The sequence below is a fragment of the Amblyraja radiata genome, chromosome 12, assembly GCF_010909765.2.
Source record: "Amblyraja radiata isolate CabotCenter1 chromosome 12, sAmbRad1.1.pri, whole genome shotgun sequence".
Taxonomy (NCBI): Eukaryota; Metazoa; Chordata; class Chondrichthyes; order Rajiformes; family Rajidae; genus Amblyraja; species Amblyraja radiata.
The window spans coordinates 55,454,892-55,471,082 of NC_045967.1; the positions used below are offsets into that span (position 1 = coordinate 55,454,892).

The 16,191-nt window shown below is 45.9% G+C and overlaps 1 protein-coding gene across 1 annotated transcript; it reads left to right on the forward strand.

Moving 5' to 3' along the window:
• The first annotated feature begins 819 nt into the window (after positions 1–819).
• On the forward strand, positions 820–3,196 carry pou3f4 (POU class 3 homeobox 4). Its single transcript, XM_033030818.1, has one exon. It carries the CDS (start codon positions 1,203–1,205, stop codon positions 2,301–2,303), a length of 1,101 nt encoding a protein of 366 aa, XP_032886709.1. The 5' UTR covers positions 820–1,202; the 3' UTR covers positions 2,304–3,196.
• Positions 3,197–16,191: the final 12,995 nt, after the last annotated feature.

Below are 16,191 nucleotides of genomic sequence, written 5' to 3' on the forward strand. Positions count from 1 at the left end.
ATAAACATATGAAAATGTATGCTAATTTAAATCAATCTTAACCTAGGATCTCTCGTTGTATTTAATGGAATTTCAAGCCAATAGCCGGATTGTGAAGCCGCTGTTCCGATGTCAAATGTAATTATTCCGCATACCCACATCTCAAAATGTCTATAAAATGCCCCCTCGTCATTTGCGAGCGGTCTCCGGCAGAATAGGAAGCCTAAACGAGCGGCCGCCAGTGCAACTAATTCCTTGCTCGCCGGTGGAAAGACTGGGTCGTATTGAAAAGGCTTTATTGATGTAAATACATTTCGAAGCGGCTGCTGTTCAGGGAGTCTACTACTACATATTCGCCGCAGCCAGACCGCGGAGTTTCGTATTCGGCTCAGATATCCATTTTTAATAAGCAATTATTTTATAGCAGGCGACGGGGGTTTCCCCCCCACCCCCTCCCCCCCCCCTCTAATTATTTGATACATTTGACACAACAAGGTCAACCATCGTGAAAAGTTGATGCTGCGTTCTAACATTTACGGAATCCAAGTCGCAAACCTGAAAGCGATTCTATCGAAAATAGTTTGTCTTTGCCGTGAACACGAGGTGAGTAATTATAATCTGGATATTAATTAGCCCCGCGACGTGGCTCGCTGCACAATATGTTATTAGCGCTGCTTCCTTAAGGATATTGTAGATTTTTTTGATTTTCTCCAAGTTTAAAATCAAAATATCTCTCAACTTTTGTAAGGATTGCGGTCTCGGAGAGCGGTGGGGTGTGGTGGTGGGGGGGTGGGGGTGGGGTGGGGGGGGGGGGGGGTGGAGAACTTGAGAAGGGCCCCAACAGTGTCTTCATAGTCTAGGAAGAGTTAACACCACTCTTGACTAGAGGGAGATGGCATCTGTCAGTTACCCAACGCGGGACCAATGGACGTTCGCTCTTCGGTTGACTTCCTCGTTGTGTTCTCTTGTGGGTTTTTTTTTCCCGGAGTTTAATGAAATAAAATGCAAAAAAATACCAGCTGGGGCCACACCTCTATGGCGGAGATTGGTCGGCGTCGTGCTGACGCCAAAGTCTTGAGGCTTGCAGGAACGTCGGCGTGAGTTGTAATTGGTCCTGGGAGGTGTCTCTCAGTGACCTCCCTGGCGGCATGCTTCACCTCAGCTTTGTTATCAAAGAGTGAAGCCGAAGGCAGGGTTATTATTACTGAGGGACCGGCGCAGCCATGGCCACGGCCGCTTCCAACCTGTACATGCCGAGCGCCAGTATCCTCACGTCCAATTCCATCGTTGCCACCGACTCTCAGGGCATGCAGCAAGCGGGGACCTTCCGTGCCCACCAGAAACTCATGCAAAGTGACTATCTCCAGGGGTTGCCCACCAACGGGCTCCCGCTCTCGCACCAGTGGGTCACGTCGCTGCCAGAAGGTAGCCCGTGGACCACCACCACCATCTCGGCTTCTCCCCTAGGCCAACAGGACGTGAAACCCGGCCGCGACGATCTCCACGTCGGGGTGACCATGCACCACCGGTCTCCGCACATCGCCCACCACTCGCCCCACGCCAACCACCCCGGCGCTTGGGGCACGGCGGCGGCTCACAACCCGTCCATCAGCTCGGCCGGGCAACCCCTCAACATCTACAGCCAGCCAGCCTTCACGGTCAACGGGATGCTGGAGCAGGTCGGTCCGCCGCTACAGCCGCCGCCGCCCGGCCAGTCCATGCACCCGGGTTTACGAGACAGCGCCGAGCACGGGGACTTGAGCCAGCACCATTGCCATGACCAGTCGGATGAGGAGACCCCCACGTCCGACGAACTGGAACAATTCGCCAAACTGTTCAAACAGAGGAGGATTAAACTGGGCTTCACCCAGGCGGACGTGGGACTGGCGTTGGGAACTTTGTATGGGAATGTCTTCTCTCAGACCACCATCTGCAGGTTCGAAGCGCTGCAACTCAGCTTCAAGAACATGTGCAAACTCAAACCCTTGCTGAACAAGTGGCTGGAGGAAGCAGACTCCACCACTGGCAGCCCGACCAGCATCGACAAAATCGCGGCGCAGGGCAGGAAGCGAAAGAAACGGACGTCAATAGAGGTGAGTGTGAAAGGGGCGCTGGAGACACACTTTCTCAAATGTCCCAAACCCGCTGCCCAGGAGATCTCCGGCCTGGCCGACAGCTTGCAGTTGGAGAAAGAAGTTGTCCGCGTCTGGTTCTGTAACAGAAGGCAGAAGGAGAAGCGGATGACCCCGCCCGGCATCCACCAACAGGACGAGGTGTTTTCACACAATGTTGACACAGACACGCCGTCTCATCACGATCTCTAACCAGGAGCCGTGGAACTCACCGGGAAGGAGAGACCTTCACCCCCACCCCCCACCCCCCCCCTCCCCCCTCCTCCTTCTTAAATTATATATTTGACTGGCACGCCGAAAGAGGAGGCGGAGGAAGGAGGGATGGGGGGTGGGGGAGAGAGACAAAAACAAAAAAACACAAACAAAGTTGTGTATCGGATAAGACAAACAACAACAAGTCTGCAAGAGTCGTGTTGACATTTCCCGCATCAGCGGTGCAAGTGGATTGTAATCACCAAGGACCCGGGTTTGACCGCAAAAATTGCGGATACTTGCTCAGTTCAGACAAGGACCGCAAGCGACTGTGTGCCTACCACCTGACAGCGCCTTGTAATCTCGGCTTTTCAGGTGAAAATTTGTTCTTACGAACGGTGTGGCTCTACCCTCCCTCTCCCCCCCTCTCCCCCCTCCTCTCCAACACACACACACACACACACACACACATACACACACACACCCTCCCCTGAAACTTTTATTGTAAGGCCTGTTTTGGTTTTTATTTTCGCGAGCAGAAGGTCCCGTTGTGAAAAACCTGCACTATTTCTACCTACTGAACTGATTCAAGGCAGTAGGGGCATAGACTTTGACCAGGGATCTACATTAAAGACAGAAATATACCGATGAAATCGGACTATAACGCAGCCCGTTTCTAAATCGTCCGCTCTCAATAAATAAGTCAAGCTTAAAGGGGTTTTATTTTTCCTTTTTCATTTTCGTTGTGGCCGCCTCAGTTACTAACTACTAACACTGCCGGCCTAAAACCCAGTTGTTAAGGACACAGACATTTGTATTTTCCACAACCATAACGGTGGGAGCAGTTTTCAAAACAAGCTGCCAACTTGAGAAAAGAGGGGCGGTGAGGTGGGGGCGGGAGGGGGGGGGGCGTGGGGAGGGGGGGACACTTTTAAAAAATGTAAAAATTTAAAAAAAAAAAGGACTGATCAGTTACTGATCCAAAATATAAAATATTTTCTTTAAATGTTTCTTTTTTTTCAACAATTATATTTGGAGGCTGCGAACAGTTATTTATTTTCCTCAAATTTTGTAATTATGTTTTTAAAAAAGACAGAATCACGCGTTTAAAAAAAAAAAGCAGTAAAAATGTTTTTTTTTTTTGTTGGTTAATAAATTATATATTTGATGTCAGATTTGATTGTAACCCGATTTAAGTTTGTGATTTAGTGACGGGAATTTCACTTTGGTGTACAGAAAATCAAATCTGTTCAAATAAATTTGTTATTAAAAGGATATTGTGTTTGGAGTCGTATCTAGAGTTACTAATAATTGGGAATCGAGGGCTTTGTATCTCTTAAATGGGCCTCTTAAATTTTAAAATGGTTTATTTTTGTGCATTATTATACAAACGCAGAGGCAGAGAGAGGGAGAGTGAGAGAGGTTAATAATACCATTCTGAAAATAGGGTTAAACTCCAGGCAAGCGCCACGCCACACAGTGAGAAAACTAGATTTTAGCCCCCAACCCCGTTCTGGTTTTTTTTTTAAATCTCTGTGCCATTAAATAGATTGGGGGCCAGTCTGATGCTTGAGACATTTCGCCCAATAACCCCGGCTTCACTTCTAGTTTCCACATCCACTCTGCTCTCTAACTAGAAGGGGAATTATGACAACAAGTAACGCAACCAAAGATGCAGTTCTTTAAATAATTCCCTCATTTTAATTCTCATTCTTAGAGCACGGTGTTACATTTTCTATCGGAGAGAGTGCTGTGCATTGAACAGATGTTTTTCGTAATTTTCCCCCCCGCTGATTTGGACATGTTAAGATATGTTTTTGTTCTATTAGAGTCGAATTTACCGACTATGAAACAGTCACAAGAAAATGTTAGGGGTTTTAGCGCCGATTCTCATTGGGGATGGCGAATCTAATCGCTGGTGTAGTAAATATCGCGCTCGGCTCTACCGAGTCTCCGTCAGTTCCTCCAGAGGCCTTTCTTTGGTCTCTCTTTTAGGACGAAAAATATTATATATGTGTGTGTGTGTGTTTGTGTGGAAGCGAGCAGTGAAGCAAGCGGGTGAACCCGCGCAGAGCTTAAATAATTCCCTTTTCACAAATGTACATTCTTTATTTTATCTCTGTGTCTCTATTTCCCAGAAAATGGATCAAAATAGCCACAAAGCGAAGAAATAATTAGCGAGAGAAAGTGTGGAAATAATAGTATATGTGGTATATTATTCCGTGTGCTAACGCCGCTCGCCGCTTGAACCAGTTCAATTTATCATTCAATAACATTCTTCCAGTTATAATTATTGGAATTATAGTTCAAATACAGTTAATATAATACACATTTAATGTTTGGTCTACGGGCTGTGTTTAATTGAACCGTTACTCGTAGAACACCGTTTAATGGGTTGTTTAAAAAAAAATATATATTATTATACCGCCAGTATTCAGAAGGGATGGGAATGATGCAATCGTTTATATCATTGAAAAAATCATCTCGTTTGTAATCTGACACACACTCGTCAGGAACCATGTCCATACTAAAACAAAAGGGCTCAGAGAGAGGGGGGAAAACAGAGAAAGATTCTTTGGTACCAAAGATGGGTTTCCAATGTAAGGCTGGTGATTGTCCCATTGTGTAGGCAGGCCACGCAGAGACGGACAATTAATACACATCCCCGTTCCTCTTTAGACAGTGGGTTACTTGCAATGCTAATGTATTTTCTCAAAATACCGATGACCCCCTCATCATGAAGTAGCAGGCAGTATTGGGCGCCTTGTGACCAGATGCAGAATTCAAGGTTGACATTACCAGGTGGTGCTGTCTACAGTAATTCGCCCCCTCTCCCTCGTTACAAGCTTTCAATGGATTATATAGAATCGACCTAAAGTTTCAGTCGAAGGGAAATTGCAGTCACAACACTGTGTCGAGTGTTTGTATCTGATGGCTTTTATTTACATATAGCCAGCTCACGATTTCAAAACTAGAATTTTTTGGTGAAAGATGATTGCAACATGTATAATATAGCCGCTTGTTTCTTCCGACACAGTCTATGGGAAGTCTGTGTAGGGGAAAACTTCGTTATTTTAATGCGAAATTAATTTGTCTTCCTGGTAAATTTTCTGCATTGGTTCGGCGATCTGTAATGTTTGCCCGGGCCGCTGAGTTACTCCAGCACTTTGTGTGTGTGTGTGTGAGTGTGTGTGTGTGTGTGTGTGTGTGTGTGTGTGTGTGTGTGTGTGTGTGTGTGTGTGTGTGTGTGTGTGTGTGTGTGTGTGTGTGTGTGGGGGTGTGGTGTGGGGTGTGTGTGGTGGGGTGTGTGTGTGTGTGTGTGTGTGTGTGTGTGTGTGTGTGTGTGTGTGTGGGTGTGGTGGGGTGTGTGTGTGTGTGTGTGTGTGTGTGTGTGTGTGTGTGTGTGTGTGTGTGTGTTTGTTGTAAACTGGCATCTGCAGTTCATTGCGTCTAATCTGTAATTTATGCTTGTTTTTGGTTTATATTCGGGTTTGATGTATGCCTGTTTTTTTGTTGTTTAGCCAATTTGTACACGTTTGTTAAAATGAAAACAAAACCTTCGACGAAATCCAGGCATTTAAAGAACCAGTTCAATTAAATTTGTTTTAGATGGATTATTTACATATCTAACGTTGTGAATACCCTTATGATGGGGATTTTTTTTTTGGATGTGTGTTTTTGTTTTGTGCGCGGAGTTCCTGTAGGAATCGATTCTATTGAAGTCCCGCTCGGCTACAGCGCGATCTGGTTTGTGTTTGAAATGCAGCCTCGGGTATAGTTTATGCAACAATGTCACGGATCAGACTCAGGATTGAACTCACCGGCTGCTGGAACGTTATCGATCGATCCGCGCTGTCCGCGTTACACACACACACACACACACCACACACACACACACACCACACACACACACACACACACACCTCAGACCAGCGCACAGACCGAATACTAAACCCAGATACATAAAGTCAGTGCAGGCTCGGAAACTATTCCCTTTGTACACAATGACCAGGCGATCTGTTTGCGGGCTGCGTCTGCAAGAAGAGATTGCTGATTGAATGTTTAGTGAATTTGACATGTCTGATTCCTGACCAGAAAGACTGGAGATGTGGGAGACGGTGTGTGTGTGTGTGTGTGTGTGTGTGTGTGTGTGTGTGTGTGTGTGTGTGTGTGTGTGTGTGTGTGTGTGTGTGTGTGTGTGCATGTGTGCATGTGTATATATGTGTGCGTGTGTGTATGTGTGTGTGTGTGAGATAGTGTGTGTGTGAGTGTGTGTGAGTGTGTGTGTATATATATGTGTGCGTGTGTGTATGTGTGTGTGCGTGAGTGTGTGTGAGTGTGTGTGTATATATATATGTGTGAGTGTGTGTGTGTGTGAGTGAGTGAGCGTGTGTGTGTGAGTATGTGTGTGTGTGTGAGTGTGTGTGTGTGAGCGTGTGTGTGTGAGTGTGTGTGTGTGTGTGTGTGTGTGTGCGTGAGTGCGTGCGTGCGTGTGTGTGAGTGTGTGTGTGTGTGTGTGTGTGTGTGTGTGTGTGTGTGTGTGTGTGTGTGTAGTTTTTAACGCTTTCATACTAAGACTGAGCTGTATGTTATAAACAAAAACAAAAATCTGCTAACATTGTGATTTGTTCTTCTCAGTGACAACTTCCATGGTTTATATTTTGTGGTGGGTTCAAGGCCTCGTGCCTGTTGCTTGTCTCGCTGCAGAAATATTCCTGTGAAGGATTACTTCAGTGTCCGTTCAACTGTTTATTCCAGTTACTGCATCAGTAACTGGAAATTCAATGCTAGTAATTGTGTCTTATCCAGTCAGAGTGCGTGTGTGAGGATCAGTGTTTGAAAAACGCTTCCCATAGACTGTGTCGGAAGAAACTGCAGATGCTGGTTTACAGCGAATACAGACACAAAATGCTGGAATAACTGTGCGGGTCAGACAGCATCTCTGGAGGAAAATGATGGGTCTATTCCTTTTGCTTGACCGGCTGAGTTACTCCAGCGTTTTGTAACCACCTCACATCTACTGACAGGATACAGTTCCTGACAGTCACCGTGAGATTTGAACAGAACGTGGCTTCAGGACTTTGAGAAGACTCTGTTTTTTATTTGAATGGACATTTAAATTCAATGCATGTGTTGCGAAGAAGAAAAAAAATATGAGGGCCTCAGATAGTTCTGCGCAGGCGAGGACGAGGAGAGTTAAAGTGAGCTGCACCCACAGGTTTTTAAAGGCAAATCACAATAACTTTACTCCCAGGGAATGCAGTTCGCTGCCAAGTTTTTTTGATGGGTAAGCTTTGGGCAAATGCAGCGTGAAAAGTCCCAGAGTCAATCACCATCAGCCAAGGGCAAAAGGTATAGAAGTGTGAAAACGCACACCTCCAGATTCAGGGACAGTTTCTTCCCAGCTGTTATCAGGCAACAGAACCATCCCACCACAACCAGAGAGCAGTCCTGAACTACTATCTACCTCATTGGTGATCCTCGGACTATCCTTGATCGGACTTTGCTGGCTTTACCTTGCACCAAACCTTATTCCCTTATCATGTACACTAAATGGCTTAATTGTAATCATGTATTGTCTTTCAGCTGACTGGTTAGCACGCAACAAAAGCTTTTCATTGTACCTCGGTACACGTGACATTAAACTGAACTGAGCCTGTGGCAAACACTCAGTGGTGGAGGGGGCTAGAAGACAGCTTAAGAGAGTAGACACAAGGAACCGCAGGAACTTTACAAAAAAGACACAAAGTGCTGGAGTAACGCAGCAGGTCAGGCAGCATCTCTGGAGGAGGTGTTCTGGTGACATTTCAGGTCGAGGCCCTTGCTCAGAGTGTTCAGAGAAGATGATATCAACTCTTACCCTCCCAACAGTCCCTCCACAGTTTTGTTCATAGTTTCATACTTCCATGTTCAGCCCGAAGAAAGGTCTGATCCGAAATGTCAACCATCCTTTTTCTCCAGAGATGCTGTCTGGCCCTCTGGGTTACTCCAGACTACTTTGTGTCTATCTTTAGTTTAGTTTAGTTTATTGTCACGTGTACCGGGGTACAGTGTAAATAATTCTGTTGCGCGCTATCCAGTCAGCGGAAAGACTATACATGATGACAATCGAGCCGTCCACAGTGTACAGACACACGATAAAGGGAATAATGTTTAGTGCAAAATAAAGCCAGAATACTGTCCGATTCACCTCTACCCCCATTCAGGAGATTGGACCCTGGAACTGATGCGCTACAATGCTGAGAACTATAGTCTGCACTCTGTATCTTCCCCTTTGCTCCACCCATTGTACGTCTTGTAAAGGATTGCTTTGGTATTCGTGCAACCGTTTATTCCAGTTACTACTTGAAGGGATGTATAGTATGATACGGGTGTTGGGGGTTATGGGGAGAAGGCAGCAGAATGGGGTTGAGAGGGAGAGATCAGCCATGATTGTATGGCGGAGTAGATTTAAGGGGCCAAATGGCCTAAAAGCCCTGTCCCACGGTGCGGCTTCATTCCAAGAGCTCTCCCGAGTTTAAAAAAAATCAAACTCGTGGTAAGCACGTAGAATGAACGTAGCGGGTGCGTCGGAGCTCGGGGATGTATCTTAGCGGCTCGTAACGCTAACGGCAGGTACTCGGGAAGACTCGCTAATGGCAGGTAAGCTCGGGAAGACTCGTGAAGATTTTTCAACATGATGAAAAATGTCCACGAGAGCCCCGAGTACCGACGAGTGGCCATTACCGTCAATCTCCGAGTTCGAATCAGGGCAAACTCGGGAGAGCTCTTGGAATGAACTCGTACCGTGGGACATGGGTTTTATTCTTCTCCTATCGCATGAATTTACGAACTTACGATCTGATCTGACTGGATAGCATGCAAAACAAAGCTTTTCACTGCACCCGTGACAATAATAAGCCTAAACCTGACGTCCCCAGAAGCCAGCCACCTCCATGAGAACTGGGCCATCAGAGGTGACTACCTTAACTGTCCACATCATATCGGAGGGTGAAACCCCTCTGGTCCAGTATGTCACCAACATTAATACAAATACACAGAATAGTGATTTATTTTTATCACCTTAGTTTAACGGCCCACAATAGCATGAGGAGGAACTTTATCAATCCCTCGGCTTAAAGAGGTGTTTTCACTTCCAATAATTCATCAACCTCCAGGGATAGATTGTAAGATTTTACATTTTTAATTTAAAACAAAAATTGTTCTTCATATGAATTGTGTCATTTTAACTCTTTGTATTTTGCATTTTATTGAGGAGCTGTTTTCAGTCAAGGGCAATGAATATGTTGGTTGTACTGTTCTGCAAGATATGAAAATATATATTTTTGCTGAATGTAAGCCATGCCGTGCATGACGTTATGCAAACTAACTTGTGATATTTGTCTCTGAAGCGGTGAAAAGATTTTACAGGTAGTCGTTTATTTTTCGTTTAGTTTAGCTTAGCTTCGTCTAGTTTAGACAATAGGTGCAGGAGTAGGCCATTCGGCCCTTCGAGCCAGCACCGCCATTCAATGTGATCATGGCTGATCATCCACAATCAGTACCCCGTTCCTGCCTTCTCCCCATATCCCCTGACTCCGCTATCTTTAAGAGCCCTATCTAGCTCTCTCTTGAAAGTATCCAGAGAACCGGCCTCCACCACTCTCTGGGGCAGAGAATTCCACAGACTCACAACTCTCTGTGTGAAAAAGTGTTTCCTCGTCTCCTTTTTAAATGGCTTACCCCTTATTCTTAAACTGTGTGGCCCCTGGTTCTGGACTCAACTTTAGTTGAACTTATTTTGGTTTTTGAGATATTGTTTAGTTTAGGTTAAATATTCTGTTGTGCTGCTGCAAGTAAGAATTTCACTGTTCTATCTGGGACATATGACAATAAAACACTCTTGACTTGAGATGCAGCATAGAAACAGGCCCTTCAGGCCACCGTATCCACGATGACCAGCGATCACCCGCACACTAGCTCTACCCTACACATTCGGGACAATTTACAGGAGCCAATTAACCTACAAACCCGCACGTCTTTGGAATTAGGGAGGAAACAGGAGCACCCGGAGAAAACCCACGTGGTCACGGGGAGAAGGCACAAACTCAGCAACGGACTGTTCCAGCTGCTACGGTCAGGCAAACGCCTCCGTTGCCATGCTGTGAGAACGGAGAGGTTGAGAAGGAGTTTCTTCCCAGAGGCCATTAGGACTGTAAACTCCTATCTCACCAGGGACTAACCTTTCTGAACCACTCTAATGCTTTTTTTAAAAATTGGTGTTTTTTCCCCTTTTTCCTTCCGCCCACAATATGTAATATGTAAAGAATATGTGATTTTGTTTGTTTGTTTGTTTGTTTGTTTGTCTTTTTGCACAAAGTCCGCGAGCATTGCCACTTTTCATTTCACTGCACATCTCGTATGTGTATGTGACGAATAAACTTGACTTGACTTGACTTGACAGCACCCGTAGTCAGGATCAAACCCGGGTCACTGGCGCTGTAAGGCAGCATCTCTACCGCTGTGCCACCGTGCCGCCCTAGTTAGGACATTGGAGATAACTAACTATAACAGTGGCGCTGGCGCAGATGGTAGTGCTGCTGCCTCACAGCACCACAGACCCGGGTTCAATCCTGACCTTGGGTGCTGTCTGTGTGGAGTTTGCGTGCTCTCCCTGTGACCGCGTGGGTTTCCTCCGGGTGCTCCAGTTTCCTTCCGCACCTAAACATGTGCAGATCTGCAGGTTAGTTGGCCCTCTGTAAATCGCCCCTCATGTGTGGAGCGTGGATGAGAAAGTGTGATGACATAGAACTAGCGTGAATGGGTGATTGGTGGGCGTGGTGGACTCGATGGGCCAAAGGGCCTGTTTCCATGCTGTGTCTTTAAACTAAAGCGAAACAATCCGTGCTAAAAGTGAGAATTGCAACTGTTCTGTTCTCCAGACATGTGAGCATCACCCTGGTTATGTCCATGAGTCCAGTTGCTTTTTCCAGAGTAAGTAATCCATTTTATGTTCTTTACAAGTAAAGCTAGAAACATAGAAACATAGAAAATAGGTGCAGGAGTAGGCCATTCGGCCCTTCGAGCCTGCATCACCATTCAATATGATCATGGCTGATCATCCAACTCAGTATCCTGTACCTGTTTTCTCTCCATACCCCTGATCCCTTTTGCCACAAGGGCCACATCTAACTCCCTCTTAAATATAGCCAATGAACTGGCCTCAACTACCTTCTGCGGCAGAGAATCCCACAGATTCACCACTCTCTGTGTGAAAAATGTTTTTCTCATCTCGGTCCTAAAAGACTTCCCTCTCATCCTTAAAACACTGCATAGAATAGTCGATGACCCAAAACAATAACTCTGTGTTATTCAACCCAGCTCCTGCTCAATGTGCCACAGTGCCAGGAATGTAAGCCACTTCGTAGTCTTCAGAATACCATCATCGTTAACATATTGATTAAGTCTCTGAGATGGTGTCTTGAACTTTGTACCATCTGTAGAAACAGAGGCCTGCAGATGTTGGCTTGTACCTAAGATCAACACAAAATGCGGGAGTAACTCAGCGGGTCAGGCAGCATCTCCGGAGAACATGAATGGGTGACGTTTCGGGTCAAGACCCTTCTTCAGACTGATGGGTCCTGGCCCGAAACGTCACCCATCCTTTTTCTCCAGAGATGCTGCCTGACCCGCTGAGTTACTCCAGCACTCTGTGTCTACCTACAGAACCATCTTATCAAGAATATCCGTACAGGATATTGGGGTGAGGCCACTATTTGGAATATTGTGTTGCAGTTTGGGATGTCATTAAGCTGAAAATAATGCAGAGAAGATGTATGAGGATGTTGCCAAGAGATTAGAAACACAGAAAATAGGTGCAGGAGGAGGCCATTCGGCCCTTCGAGCCAGCACCGCCATTCAATGTGATCATGGCTGATCGTCCCCAATCAATAACCCGTGCCTGCGTTCTCCCCACATCCCTTGACTCCACTAGCCCCTAGAGCTCTATCTAACTCTCTCTTAAATCCATCCAGTGATTTGGCCTCCACTGCCCTCTTTGGCAGGGAATTCATAGAAACATAGAAACATAGAAGGATGAAGTGGGTGGTGGTGGACCTCATTGATACTTACTGAATAGTGAAAGGCCTGGATAGAGTGAATGTGGGGAGGATGTTTCCACTATTGGGAGAGTCCAGGACCAGAGGGCACAGCCTCAGAATAAAAGGACATACCTTTAGATTGGAGATGAGAAGGAATTTATTTGGCCAGATGGTGGTGAATCTGTGGAATTCATTGCCACAGACAGTTGTGGAGGACAAGTCATTTGGGTATTTTTTAAGTGGAGACTGATTAATATGGGTGTCAGGGGTTATGGGGAGAAAGAAGAAGAATGGTGATGAGATGCAAAGATGGATCAGTCATGATTGAATGGCGCAGGCTCGATGGGCCGAATGGCCCAATTCTGCTCCTGTCTCTTATGAACTTACGTTCAAGAGCCTGAGCAACAGGGTTGGGTAGCTGGAAGCTTGGGGTGATCTTAGAGAGGAGTATAAATCCACGAGGGATAGGGTTAATGCACAGTGCTTAACCCCCAGTAGCAAAAAGAACTAGAGAACACAAGTTTAAGATGAGAGGGGGAAGATTTAATATGAGCCTGAGGGACAGCATTTGCCAGAGGAGATAGTTAAGGCATGTACAAAAATAACATTTAAAAGACACTTGGATAGGTCCATTGATAGGAAAGGTTTAGGGGAATAACGTGGACAACTGGGACCAACTTAGAGCGAGCATCCTGGTCAGCATGGGCATGTTGGGCTGAAGGGCCTGTTACTTGCTGTGGCTTAGTCAGTTTAGTTTATTATGCCCCTGTCCCACTTAGGAAACCTGAATGGAAACCTCTGGAGACTTTGCGCCCCACCCAAGGTTTCCGTGCGGTTCCCAGAGGTTGCAGGTGGTTGCCGGAGGTTGCAGGATAGTGGAAGCAGGTAGGTAGACTGACAAAAACCTCCGGGAACCGCACAGAAACCTTGGGTGGGGCGCAAAGTCTCCAGAGGTTTCCGTTCAGGTTTCCTAAGTGGGACAGGGGCATTACTGTCACGTGTACCAAGGTACAGTAAAGAAAGCTTTTTGTTGCGTGCTATCCAGTCAATCTTCTTCTTATCGAGTCCACACACAAGATTAGAAGTTGTTCAGCCAGAGCTGAACGCACATCTCGGCATCTGCACACAATGGTGTCTGTCTTGTCGCTTCTTGTGCTTCTTGTGCGTGGTGGTGGAAAGATTGGTGGAGACAGGGCCGTGATGTGAACACTCTTTCCTTGACCCCCATCCAGTCAGTGAAAAGGCCACACATAATTACACTCAAGCCTTCCACAGTGTATAGATACACGCTAAAGGGAGCAACATTTAGTGCAAGATAAACTCCAATTAAAGATAGTCCTTTCCCATCCATATTATGGATGGGAAAGGAATGGAGGGTTATGGTCTGAGCGCAGGTATATGGGACTAGGGGAGATTATGTGTTCGGCACGGACTAGAGGGGTCGAGATGGCCTGTTTCCGTGCTGTAATTGTTATATGGTTATATATGGTTATATGGTCTCCAATGAGGTAGACGGGAGGTCAGGACTGAACTCGAGCTTTGTGAGAGGGGAGGGGAGGGGAGGGGAGAAGAGGGAGTGACTGTGGGTGAAAATGGCCCTGGACTATGTGGGCAGCGTGACGTGTAGATGGAGTCAATAGTGGGGTGGCTGGTCGGTGTGACGGTCTGGGCTAGGTGCATGACTGCATGACTGCGTGACTGCATGACTGTATGACTCTCTGACTCTCTGCAATAAGTAATTACCGCACACTAAGACTTGCCAGCTCACAGGTAGGTTGAAATACAATTCAAGGTGTGAAGCCTGCTGTGTCCCTCTGGCTGAGTACCTTCCCTTCACCTCACGTTCCTGTCAAAAACCATTCGTTTGGAAAATATTCCTCATTTAAAGACAGGTTGATTGAATTCCTCCCGATGCAAAAAAAAAAAAAAAACCCAGATATGATAAATATCTCAATTTAATTTTGTTACATATTCATTCCCCCCAATCATCGCTGCAGTGCTGTGAAAATTAACGAGATTACTTCGGCAGGCTGTGCGAACTCCTGTTTCATCTGGCAATTACATGCTCAGGACTTTGCAAATTTTGGAACCAGAGAGATTTTTTTTTCTCTCCAGTTAGCGTAGGATAATATTTTCCATTAGCTGCTTTTGATTTGATTTGATTTCACAAAGTATTTGTGTCAGATCGCACAGGGCTGCTTGTTTCCTCGTGAATGATGCGGTAGCAAAATTTAAAAAAACTTCCCTGGCTGAGAGTTTTTATTTGTGCAGCTTGTGAAAATATAATCCTCAACCATCTCGCCATGGGTGAAATTAAACCAGCAAGAATTCGGCAACATATTTCTCAAATATCTTTCTATATCATGTGTATCCTCTTGAGTTGAGTTTAGTTTATTGTCACCTGCACTGAGGTAGAGGGGAAAGCTTATGGTGCGTGCTAACCAGCCCGCGGAAAGTCAATACATGATTAATATACAAATGCCAGGTCCCATTTTTGGAAATGCCACTAAAGAGCCCACTTTGTTCCCATTTAATAAGCAAGTGAGCAATATTCTGCAAGCCTCATTGTTAGTATGTTCCAATGAAGCTTTAATGGTTTGTTTGGAAACCATTTTGGGGTCCTGAATGTTTCAACTTCTGTTTAAAATGATTTGTTCTTATACAGCATAGAATCAGGCTCTTCAGCCAACTTACCCATGCCGACCCATGCTAGACTGGATAGGCTCGGCTTGTACTCGCTAGAATTTAGAAGATTGAGGGGGGATCTTATAGAAACTTACAAAATTCTTAAGGGGTTGGACAGGCTAGATGCAGGAAGATTGTTCCCGATGTTGGGGAAGTCCAGAACAAGGTGTCACAGTTTAAGGATAAGGGGGAAACCTTTTAGGACCGAGATGAGAAAAACATTTTTCACACAGAGAGTGGTGAATCTCTGGAATTCTCTGCCACAGAAGGTAGTTGAGGCCAGTTCATTGGCTACATTTAAGAGTGAGTTAGATGTGGCCCTTGTGGCTAAAGGGATCAGGGGGTATGGAGAGAAGGCAGGTACAGGATACTGAGTTGGATGATCAGCCATGATCATATTGAATGGCGGTGCAGGCTCGAAGGGCCGAATGGCCTACTCCTGCACCTATTTTCTATGTTTCTATGTTTCTTTGACCAATATGTCCCATCTACACTAGTCTCACCTGCCTGCATCTAAACCTGTCCTATCCATGTACATGTCTAAATGTTTCCTACATGTTGTGTTAGTACCTGCCTCAGCTACCTCCTCCAGCAGCTTGTTTCATACACCCACCATCATCCCCTATTAAATCTTTCCCCCTTCACCTTAAACCTATGTCCTCTGGTTCTTGATTCCCCTATTCTGGGCAAGTGACCCGATCTATTCCTCTCATGATTTTGTACACCTCTATAAGATCACCCCTCACCCTCCTGCGCCCCAAGGAATCTTGCGCTTTTTCCACGTAAGGCGCCCAACCTGTTTTCGGGGTTAGGAGGGAGAGAGACATCAGCCATGATTGAATGCTGGACTGGAACTGTTGGGCCGAGTAACCCTAATTCTGCTCCTATAACTTATGAACATGAATTCATAGAAACATAGAAACATAGAAAATAGGTGCAGGAGGAGGCCATTCGGCCCTTCAAGCCAGCACCGCCATTCATTGTGATCATGGCTGATCGTCCCCAATCAATAACCCGTGCCTGCCTTCTCCCCATATCCCTTGATTCCACTAGCCACTAGAGCTCTATCTAACTCTCTCTTAAATCCATCCAGTGATTTTGCCTCCACTGCCCTCAGTGGCAGG